Here is a 12,125-nt window from a genome sequence, read left to right on the forward strand (position 1 = left end):
AAGATAGATAAATTAGCCAAATTCACATGCAATTTAACGTGGGCCGTCAAGACAGCAGTCTATAATTTATAATTACAATCATATCAGGAACACGAGATGCCTAGTGAGTTTTGAGGAGATGTTTGCAAGAGGCAGACTAAATTAATAAAACATTCTAAAGACCTCCAATTGTGTCACCTTATGAATTTGTTTTGTTGTAGCGTTTAAAAAACATAAATGTCATTTGAATGTATTGATACTATTTTATGAGGTGTACTTTCTGTGAATGTAAAGAAAGGGGTATAAAACTGTACATTCACCATGAGTTTAAAAAGATGGATACAGTAACGTTACTTGACTTAATTCTTTAAAAGGAGACTGTATGCAAGAGCGTCATCCTCCTCCTCAGCTGGACACGAAAGTTACCCTCAGGTACGTTAATGTAACCGAGATAATAAAATCGCGAAAGGTTGTAATCTCTGTACAGTATGCAGCAATGTTTTCATTTAGCCCGTTCATTTCTCACTACCCAATAATCTGTAACTTGTCTTATTATTGAACGTTATGTTGTTCATTCCTGTTTAAGAAAATAATCTTTATAGTCCATAAAATAATACCTGACAAAAAATATAAAGCACATAATGAACGAGGTAAAACAGAAATGCTACTGTACAGGCATAAAACTTTTAGGGATTTTCTTTATTATCTGAATTACATTCATTTACCTGAGGATGATGATGAGGAAGATGCTCGGATCCACACCGCGCATGACTAAAGAACTTAAAATACCAATTAATAACCAATATACTGACTAAACAAGAAAGTAATTTTAAGTACAAACACTAAAAACAACACTAAACAAAACAATAAAGATAACAGCATGCAGATCGCTCTCTAAAATCCGTTGCACTGTCTTCACTATCGACTTCCTTGTCAGGGAGCTGCCAATGAGCGTAAATCGGCCATAAATCCCGCCCACACGTGAGATTTGTGCCAGAAAGGCGAAAGAAAACTTGAGAAGTGTAAACGACAACTCTGAAAGCGCAAATTAAAAAACTAGCAGAATTCAAAAACTATTATTTGCAAAAACGAAACTTATGCGAAAAACTTAACGAAAAAATGCAGTTTATTTGAAAATCATGTCACATTCTTGCAATTGAGTTTATTGTTTTCATTATCAAAGTGTTTTTTATTCCTTCTCATTGTATATATATATTTTTTTTTTTTTTTTAAGTTTGCGTTCATATTTTAAGGCACAAAAATAATCCCACACATAAAGCTAAAATCATTGTGTTTACTGACACTGCACGGGCCAAACAGATGTTTCAGACAATGTTAGCATGTGATTTTATTACAATCATCTCATGCTACCACTAATGTTGGTTTTAGTTTCAAAACAATAATTACTTTGCATTGAACCCGGAACATGTTTTAACTTAATATTACGCAGCCTATAAGTGTAACTAGTGTGGAAAGACAAAACAAAAAGAAGAAACAGTGCCAAATAATTCCGTTTTCCATGTGAGTGTCAGTAGCGAGTGAGGAATGAGAAACAGATTGTGGGTTTAGGATCCCGCTGCGTACATGTCTGAATAACGACAATGAGTTTAACCACAAGCAAAAACACTTAATGAAACGAGTAACGGTAAGAACGTTCGAACTGAACCATGTTGAAACAAAATAGGCCACATGGCGACTGAGTAGAACACCTTACCTGGGCTCCGGATGGACCCACCTTTTGCAGCTGAGGGAATGTTTAACAAGACAGTGAAGTACAGACCAAGCAGTGCTGTTTAACTGGAATTTCATTTGTTCAATGTGAACAGAAATGATTCTTGAAATCATTTTTAATCCAGTTTCTTGATGCGACATCAAATATCAAGTGATTTCAAACATTTGCCATCTGGTTTTGATTATCTGATAAGCCTGGTTTTCTGTAAAGTGTTACAAAATATAGCCACATTTATACCCCAAATTCATTTAAAACAGGGGCTTAGCTGGATGAGCAGCTTTAGGTCTAAAACGACTGAAAACTTAAGACAAAAAGAATCATTACAAAATCTGGGGGTTATAAAAAATGCTTCTAATTGTGAATCTGCCAATTGTTTAAAAAATAAAATATACTGCGCTATGAGTATCTGTTTCATCTGTTCTTCCCTATGGCATGTACAGATATCAAAACACAGTCGCTTAACAAAGTGTAACACTCATAATGCATCACTGGCATGTATAACACATACTGGGTCACGGTAATCTACTGTAAACCCAATGATTCACAAATGGTGATTGTTGTGGCAAGCTGATGGTTGTCAAAGGAGTTTATACATGCTCAGAGATTTTACAATCTCGGTAATAATGCATTATGTGAAAAGAAAAACACTGTGCAGCAGCGAATGTAACACTCACCGCTGTGCACATCATGTATCCTGCCCCGAAGTCAAAGCGACATTGTTCGTTCATGGAATAATGCAGTCCGGGCAGCATTGGAAGCTCCTCCCACGTGTGCTCAAACGGGTCATCACGGAGACAATCGTATGAACTACAGTGGAAGAATGGGATGGTGTGTAATACGCAATCATACTTTTTTTTACATACAAGTGTGGTTAGTTGTGTAATGTATGAGTATGGATGACTTGCACTCAGTGTTGCCATTTAAATTTGCCATTTAAAAAAGATGGATACAGTAACGTTACTTGACTTAATTCTTTAAAAGGAGACTGTATGCAAGAGCGTCATCCTCCTCCTCAGCTGGACACGAAAGTTACCCTCAGGTACGTTAATGTAACCGAGATAATAAAATCGCGAAAGGTTGTAATCTCTGTACAGTATGCAGCAATGTTTTCATTTAGCCCGTTCATTTCTCACTACCCAATAATCTGTAACTTGTCTTATTATTGAACGTTATGTTGTTCGTTCCTGTTTAAGAAAATAATCTTTATAGTCCATAAAATAATACCTGACAAAAAATATAAAGCACATAATGAACGAGGTAAAACAGAAATGCTACTGTACAGGCATAAAACTTTTAGGGATTTTCTTTATTATCTGAATTACATTCATTTACCTGAGGATGATGATGAGGAAGATGCTCGGATCCACACCGCGCATGACTAAAGAACTTAAAATACCAATTAATAACTAATATACTGACTAAACAAGAAAGTAATTTTAAGTACAAACACTAAAAACAACACTAAACAAAACAATAAAGATAACAGCATGCAGATCGCTCTCTAAAATCCGTTGCACTGTCTTCACTATCGACTTCCTTGTCAGGGAGCTGCCAATGAGCGTAAATCGGCCATAAGTCCCGCCCACACGTGAGATTTGTGCCAGAAAGGCGAAAGAAAACTTGAGAAGTGTAAACGACAACTCTGAAAGCGCAAATTAAAAAACTAGCAGAATTCAAAAACTATTATTTGCAAAAACGAAACTTAGGGGCCGGCACAAGGTGGGCCTTTCTTACCCAGGCCTAATGAGTAGGCTATAGCACGTTGGACCTTAGTGGAAACATGTTCCCGGTTGATCCACCTGACAAGGTCCATGCTAGTACTCACTTTAGGTAGCGGCCTAGTTCCTGTTGACTACAACGGGACCAGTGGAACCGGTGGAAAGCAGCTTGCACTAGTGGGGCCATGATGCTCCCCATCTGCACCTCATCTCCACAACGATTCCCCTGCCCATCATGCTCCATTCCCAACCTATAAAACAAATCTTACACTAAAAACTGTACTCTTAACCTTTCATTACAGCTTTTGGAATTTCTTCATTTTAATTATAAAATTAATATAGGGTTCACTTATTTTAAAATCCATCATACAGCTTTTCCATGACATTCCCAGTTGGTTGTAAATACTGGTCATGGTTTTCCTGATTAATAAAACACTTCATAACATAAATATTTGTTGATACTTACTACAGATGAAGAGTTTGGTAGCAAAATGAGATAACTCTGTATTTAAAATTGATCAAAAATCATGTTTTTTATTGTGCATTCCAATTAATATCAATCAAACTACAGTTGGTTTGTTTTGATTTAAGCCATGATAACTCAAAAAAATACAGCTTACTAACACAATAAAAACACGATTACATAATAAAAAACATGATTTTGGAAAAATCTCATTTTGGAAACAATATTCAGACTTCAGATATTTCAATGAAAAATCATGATTTTCTCATTTAAGAATCGAATTAAGTCATCCCTAAAAGTATACATAAAATATACAGTATATACTGCAAAAAAATGGTGCGCAAAAGAAAGTTTACACAAAATGTAGGACTGAGCTATATTAGTGGGAGCCAAAAATTTGTTTGTTTACACGTCAACATGCTTACAGCATCTACACCTTGACATCTTCAAGCAGGCATGCAAAAGTGCAGCAGATACTCACACGTGGCCGGTTTCATGCGCCACCACAAAAGCAGAAGAGAAACCGTCCTCATGATTGAGGGTGCAGCTCCGCACGGGATGACACATGCCTGTGACAGGAGCGTAACCTAGCAACACATAACAACATCTGATTGAGCTTGTCTTCCTCACGGATATTTTCAGGACTGAGGTCAAGAGCTTATCAAGGTCATTGTGGCACTTCAAGCACTTTGTCTTTATATCAAGACTATTTACATTTGAATGATAAACAAGCTGAAGTCTGTAGAGGTTGATGATGCTGTGCTGGTGTGTGTCTGTTGTTTTTTACTTTACCCTGCATTCCCGTGGGCCCAAACTCTTGGCGAGTGAGAAAGATGGCATGATCGTGGTATTCTTTATCATTGGCGTCCTTCCTCTGCTGTTCAAAAGCCCAGCGACACACATTCTCCAAACTCTGGGATGGGTTGCCCAGCTCAATGAGGCTCGTGGACTGCAAAAGTGATCAGAATGGTGTTAGTCATGCTCGAGCATCATAAAACCCTATTTCCAAATGCATGTTTCTGGTTATATTGTGCAGCACGTCCGGTCACATCACAGATCTTGTTAATACAGCTCACTGTGTATCCAACACAGGACATCGCTTTAATCACAGGCATGTCTAAACAATGTTATCAATACACTCAAACAGTACAGTAAAATCAAACTTTAATGATGATATAATTAAAAAACTTTATATAGTAAATCACTGACGGCATGATGTTATTACAGTTAAGCTTCCATTGCTTGTGTGGACACAAATGTAAACAAAGCTCCAGATCTGTGTAGGGAGATAAATGCGTGGAGAGAAACATTCAGGCGTGCATGTGCAGCTGTATTTTGATGACGTGGCCACAAGAGTCATGGAAGTGAAAGATCCTTTCCAGATGTGACTATTGTAAAGCCTTGAACTTTTAACCAACAAGTTTTTTTGTAATTAGTGTTGTTGATCGGACTTAAATGCCCTGATGCATAGTTCATTATTCTTTTCTGTTTTTTGTACATATCTTTTTTTACATTCATTGCTATTATTTTTATACATCTTTTTTGCAGCTGTTGTGTATATTGTTACTAAATAAAGCTTAAAAAAAGCTTTCCAGCTGCGTGTCCGAAAATGCCTCTCAGCCTTGCTTTTTACGTCCCATCGGGTTCATAACTACTCTCCGCAAAATGCTGTAATACCTCTAGTATGCTATAGGGGGCGACGTCTTCATTCCAAACCATGGCATTGAAGCGCCACGAGGAAGAGGGCGGTGGGAACATACGGATAACTCGGCTCAGCATCACTCCCAGCACAAGTGCGTCCGCTACTCTCTCATTACGCTTCAATTTATTTGCAGACTAATAACATCACTATAATAGGTCTGTGTATTTATCACATCATTCAACCATGCTGACATGTTTGTTGATAATATCACAGCGAAGGGTGTTTCTCACAGGAGAGTTCCTCTTGTTCTCGTGAACACGAGACACGACAGACGTGCAGGCGTGCTCATTACAAGAACATCACTGCATCTTTATCTGCTCTCAACTACAAAAGAAAGCACGATGTTTTCACTCGCACCTAAGCACACATGCGCGCGCACTCTTTCTCCGGACTGATGCGGGTTAAAGCGTGTCAGGGTCTCTTTCTGTGGGAAGAGTGGAAGAGATATGCGGAAGAGACGGTGATGTTGGAGGTGCGCAGGGTCAGTCTGTTGATCAGTGCGTGCCGCTGCCGGCAGCAACGGTTGCCACAGTAATTGGGAATGATGGACAACCTGCTGGCAAGACGGGCGAGGCTGCATGCTGATCGGGGCTGCGGAGGAGAGGAGTGGGTGTGGAGGAACCAGGCGTTTGTGGAAGAGAGAGAGAGAGAGAGAGGTGGAGAGAATACAGACGGAGAGAGATGTATACATGACAGTCTTAAAGGCTGTGCTGTTGAAATAAGCGCATGAGCAGTTGTTCTCTTAAAAATAAAGATGCTACGAAGAGTCGTTTGCAGAAATGCCGTAGTAAAACCCATTTTTGTAACCTTCCAGTAAAAAGTTTTATAGACCACTTTGTAAAACGTGCAACGCTGGTCCAGAAGAATGTCCCGTTTCCGTTTTTTCCCAAACGTTTGAACAGAATACAACCAACAGAACATTTAGAGTCGAATCAAAATGTTAAACGGATATTTAATATTTAATTGTACATTTAAGATTTAAATATGAAACCGGAAGTGCTTCAGGATCAGTGTTTACATCTTAGTGATTACACCTATCCCTCACCCTAAACGGAACATAAAATTAATTAATGTTTCTTTTCAAGGATATTTTTGTTTGTTTATGATAATCAGTTAAGGGGCTGTTGGGTCCCATGTCCAGAGTAAAATCAACAGTAGATCTTAAGACAGTAACAATGCATACATCTCAGCAATATCTGTTTATTTACCAGGAATAAACAAATCAATGCTTACCACATGTCAGAAGAAACGTCGATGACAATTGTATGATCCCAACACACCCCAGTCTAATCGTACAGCATTTGACTTAAGGTAGCCATGAACCCTTTTGTGTCTCCGTGCGCAGGTTCAACCAAACTCATAAGGACTACATTTTTGACAATGTTTAAAGACTTTTTAGGTGATCCTCGTAAGCAAAAAGCCAAATCTCATTCTACTTATAATAATGTCAACAGGTTTGTGTGCAGGATAGCAGTAGGAGATGTTGTAAAAACAATGACATGACCTCAGAGTAGAAACAAAACCTTAGTGTTTTAGAATTAATCATTTTTAAAATGTTTTAAATCATTAAATAGTACCTTTAGACAACCTAGCTTAAAACGTCGCAAATATGTTTAAACCTAGTTTATTTTAACACTTGTTATTATAATCCTGCCAAAACACGTTCAAATACGTTATGAACGCTTTGGGGAAAATACCGCATGTCACATTCAATCAAATCAGACGTTTTTAAATTGAACGCATAAATCGAGTCAGTGATGTTTGGAGACTAAAAAAATCTCCAGACCTGTCTGCCTAATACAAGATATTGAAATGGTTATGGAAATAGCCATTTATTCATTTAAAGTTACATAGCTACATGCATTAAATAATACATTTCTAGTGTAGATGTTTGTGTTTAAATACTGCAGAAATAAGTACTGAGTATTAGTTAAATTAGGATATTTAAGTTACAACATTACTGGTCTGTATCTTGAGACAGAACTATGGCACTGATGTATTTTAAGATATGCCACGGAAAGTTATTTTCAGTTAAGACAGCTCAAACATTCATTTTAGTCTGAGACTATAGCCTTAAGCCTTGTCTGTGAAACTGGGCATTAAACTGACTATTACCGAACATCCAAAACTCACCATTTGTGGTTTCACAAATGTGAAGGAAGGAAACAGGCGAAGTAATGGAGTAACATTCTAGGACAAATGTTTATTCAATCCAAAACACCATAAATGAGCCATAAAGGGAAACGTGAGGGGTGTGTCACCTATGCCACTGTTAAAATGACTTGATGTCGGAACGTTGTCTCTATTTGAAATCTTTGTATATTGTATCTAAATTTGGTTTCAACAGCGAGCCCACAAGCAGACCATCCCACTGGGAAAAGTCTGGGAGCTCCCTATGGGAATTCCATCACTGAATGAGTAAAACGACAGTGAAGAAGAGACGAAGCGTGAGGAGCAACAGACAGAGAGCAAAAGACAGTGTAACTCGGGGCTGGTAGAGCATAGCATCAGCAATGCCAAGGTCATGGGTTCAATACCGAGGGAACACCCTAATAAAAATGTGCTTTGGATATTAAGTGTCCCCCAAATGTGAAGAGAGAGAAACAGAGAGATTTTGAGAGCAATGGAGATGAAGAGCTAGCAATAGAAGTAAACAGAGAAAGACCTGTGTGCCAAGCGCCTGGTGAGTTGATGCGGTACAGTTTGCATTTTAAGAACTTAATCCTGAAAAGACAAGGCCAGCGGGACAATCACCACAAATCAGCCCAGGAAACGCCATCTGCCTGACCCGCGGCAGACCTCTCTCTAACCCGAAACCGCATATAATCACCATGAAACCCCCACACTGTCTGTCACAGAGGAAAATCACCATTTATCATAATGGCTGGGGGGTGGTTGTGCATCTCAGAATGAAAAGCAGAATGTGAGGGCACTATAGTATTGTGAGCTATTCTTCCGTCTTGGAGAACTGACATTCGCAGTAATGGCAAGCTCCGTGGCCGAGATAGAGAAGTGAAGGATTGTCATGTTTAAGTGGCTTAAAAATATCTTCCTTACAGGTTACATATCCAGATAGCACTTCTGGGGAAAAGATGCTTCCTGGGTGAACCATTGATGCTGAAGGAATAAGTGGTTTATATGTTAACTTCTCCATTTATTCGTGCAATTACTATTCCAGACATCAAATGATTCAGATGTTCTCTAAAGAAAGGTTTAATTGTTCGGAAGAGGCTCTATCAAGCTCAGGCGTTCTCAGTTACGTTTCATTTAAAGGTGAAATGTGTCATTTTGACTGCATTAGCAAGATCAAATAGAACCATTTCCCAAACACTGCGTATTATCTATTAACCCAAAAAGCCCCACACAGTCACACACAACTATATATTTTAAAGACCATTTTAAAATCTATTTTTTTCTGAATTTACTATTATGTGTTTGGGTAAAATGATCATTTTTGTTTCATTCTGTGAATTACTAACAATATTTCTCCCAAATTAAAAAAACATATTGTTTATATTCGCATTTATTTGCAGGCAATCAAAACTGGAGAAACGGGTCAAATTAACAAAAAGATGCTCTGTGTTTTTTTCAGACCTCAAATACTGCAAAGAAAACAAGTTCATATTCACTTTTAAACAATACAACAGAAATATTTGTACATGTATTTAGGAAATGTTCAAAAATACTTTTTATGTGATAACTTCGATTTTTATCACAGTTTTAATGAATGAGACAGGGTCATCATTGATTCTTCATTCTTCCCAGAATTCTTTGCCGGCTCCATATAGGCTCATATGTGTGTGCGCATGTTTATGTATGTGTACGTGTTGGGGAGGGGTGTTCAGAAGGCAATTGCAAAACATCAGCACTCTGTGTGCTTTGGTGTTGAACTGTAAAGGCGTGCGACTTTGAAAAGACTCCCCTGGGAACGCCATGCTTTTAGTTCCCCGTGTGTTCAGTCTGGTGGAATAACAGGCCTAGGCCATGGTGAGCACCCAACAGAAGAGGTGGAAAACGATGTGCATGTAAGCCAAGTTGGCAGTGTGTTTATGTGTTTGTGTAGGTGCGAGTGTTCGAAAGACGGCATATGAGAGAAAAAGGGGTGTGTGCGCCTGTACATGTTAACAGCAGATACAATGTCAAACTGTCACGATACAGAACTGCAAAGGTGCTAAACGAATACAGTGAACGCTGAGATGTATCGTTTGTGAATTTCTGTGAAAGGGAAAAAGCGTTTTTAGGTTACAAATGAAATGCATGCTTACTTTTTGGGCATCCACCAGAACAATCCGGACTAGCACCACGTTAATTCGTGCCCCAAGAGAGTGGTCATGATAGATCTCGTTCACCTGTGAACAGAAAAAGCTGTGTTAGATTCAACATTAAAAATACCCAAAGCCTTATTCTTATTCTTTTAAAATTGCATTTGGGTTTCTTGAAAGTTTAAACTCAAACACACTGTGAATTATACAAGACTAATAACTAATGTTTTCAGGTCCAACGTTTTAATCTCACTTATAATGAGTTTTTTTTGCATTTGCATATCAGAAATTTTTCCAAGCGTGCATGTGTCATGAAATGTCACACCTGTCTCAGCCCTATGGCTCTGTACACAGCACAAAACTACAGTATGCTTTTCTTTAAAGAGTCTGACGTTTAAGCTTTCATCTTGCTTGTTTTGGTTGTCATGTCTTTAGAGGGTGGGATACAGTTCAGTTAGTGACAACATGCCCCAATTGTAGAGTTAAGAAGTCACCATGGAATATGCCATTAAATAGTTCAAATAAATACAGCCGCAGAGAAAAATTAAGAGACCATTTCAAAATTAGGTAAAATGATCATAGTTGTTTCATTCTGTGAACTACTTAATATCTCTCCCAAATTTCAAATGAAAATATTGTTTCTATTTGCAATTATTTGCAGAAAATGAAAACTGGAGCAACAAGTTAAAATAACAGAAAAGATGCTCTGTGCTTTTTCAGACCTCAAATACCGCAAAGAAAACAAGTTCATATTCACTTTTAAACAATAAACAGTCATATTTGTACATGTATTTAGGAAAAGTTCAACAAATATGTTTTATGTTGTAACCTCGATTTTTTTCACAGTTTTCATGCGTCTTGTCATGCTGTCAGTCTTTCACATTACTGTTGGATGACTTTGTCACTCCTGAGGTTTGATTTTGTTGAAATGCAACAGACACTGGACTGGAACGGCCACAATACATCTAGAAATGCTGAATAAATAAAAATTTGGAATGGTCACTTAACAATTTTAAAACATGAAAAGGGTAACACAAACTATTGTTTGCAAAAACACTCTTTTTTTAACACACATGTATTATATATTGTTGACCCGAGCGTGGGATGACTGAGCTGTTACCTTATTTTGATGAACAAAAGTCAGAGAAGTCTAATTTAGGACAACTAAACGAAATCTGAAGGAACTGCTTTACACCAACATACTGTACAGTACTCTACACGGAAATATATACAAGCATTTCCCATGTGTCAACTAGCCTCAGCATCTTTATGTGACCATTCCTTCCTCACAGAGAGAGCAAAACCTGAGTCCTGACACGTACATAAAACCACATACACAAGCCGTAAAAATCGAAGTCTGAGCCAGACCCAATAACGCACTAGAGAGCCTTTTTCATTTCCCATGATTCTGCAGTTTGACTTTTCACCTCGCGTCTCAGCCATCTTTACTTATTCAGTTCACTGAAGGATGGGCCTAATGCACTGTGGGAAACACGGTTCCCAGACAGAGAGGGAGACAGAGACAGACAAATTGGTACAGAAGTTCAGACATGGTGTCCTCTGCTGCTCTGGAAGCCTGCTAATGAGACACTGAGATGTATACACAGCCAACAATAATGAGATTTCTGATGGACAGACTGCAAAGAGGGGGAGCAAGAATAAGAAACGCAGACGGAGAAAAAGGAGTTTAAAGGAGGCCGGTAGGAAAGAAAGGTGCGAAAGGGGACAGAAGAGCAAGGAAAGAATTACACAACACGAGCACATGCGTCGTACCAGCTCACCTGCTTTTAATACGTACGATTCACCGGTTGCCAAGCAACCTGCAAACTTCAGAACAGGGTGGAGTTTATCCTTCCTTTCGCTTTCTGAACTCCCAGCATTCTTAAAAAAAACCCAGCTGCCAACTTTTTTGATAACACAATTCTCAAACCAATATATACGTCTGCACCTGACAAAAGCTTATCTTTGAAACTACTGTATTGGACTTTTCCTGACCGTTCGCAAAGATTTCTTCAGAAAGAAAGAGCGGAGCTCTTAGTCTCCGTTGCCTTAGTAACCGTGCTAATACGGATGGCTGCTAAAGGCTTAGATGACTTCCAGGTGACCATGACTCTAGTGTTCTCAATGACGGCTGTCATGCAGAACACACACTAAGCAACACCTCAGGACTCCACGTTAAAAGCATTGCATGGTGGGATATGAATACTGCCTTGTTTCCAGGCTCCGCTTCAAAGAAAAAAACAGCCACGCCTTGCCCTGAAATCCTGTA

The 12,125-nt window shown here is 38.5% G+C and overlaps 1 protein-coding gene across 4 annotated transcripts in view; it reads right to left on the minus strand.

Annotated features, from left to right (window-relative positions):
• LOC130563861 (A disintegrin and metalloproteinase with thrombospondin motifs 2-like) overlaps positions 1–12,125 on the minus strand; it is a 117,073-nt gene that overhangs the window by 16,331 nt on the left and 88,617 nt on the right. For 3 of the 4 annotated variants that reach the window (XR_008964169.1, XM_057349647.1, XM_057349649.1), the window contains exons 5-10: positions 9,860–9,943; positions 4,685–4,841; positions 4,374–4,479; positions 3,537–3,680; positions 2,386–2,518; positions 1,694–1,723 (exon numbers count right to left, since the gene is read on the minus strand). Coding sequence is in view for 3 of the 4 variants with exons in the window: in XM_057349647.1 (XP_057205630.1) it covers positions 1,694–1,723; positions 2,386–2,518; positions 3,537–3,680; positions 4,374–4,479; positions 4,685–4,841; positions 9,860–9,943 (654 nt within the window). In the remaining variant the exon portion in view is untranslated. The remainder of the gene's footprint in view (positions 1–1,693; positions 1,724–2,385; positions 2,519–3,536; positions 3,681–4,373; positions 4,480–4,684; positions 4,842–9,859; positions 9,944–12,125) is intronic. The other variant, XM_057349648.1, reaches the window with a different exon arrangement.

Source organism: Triplophysa rosa, linkage group LG13 (assembly GCF_024868665.1).
Source record: "Triplophysa rosa linkage group LG13, Trosa_1v2, whole genome shotgun sequence".
Taxonomy (NCBI): domain Eukaryota; kingdom Metazoa; phylum Chordata; class Actinopteri; order Cypriniformes; family Nemacheilidae; genus Triplophysa; species Triplophysa rosa.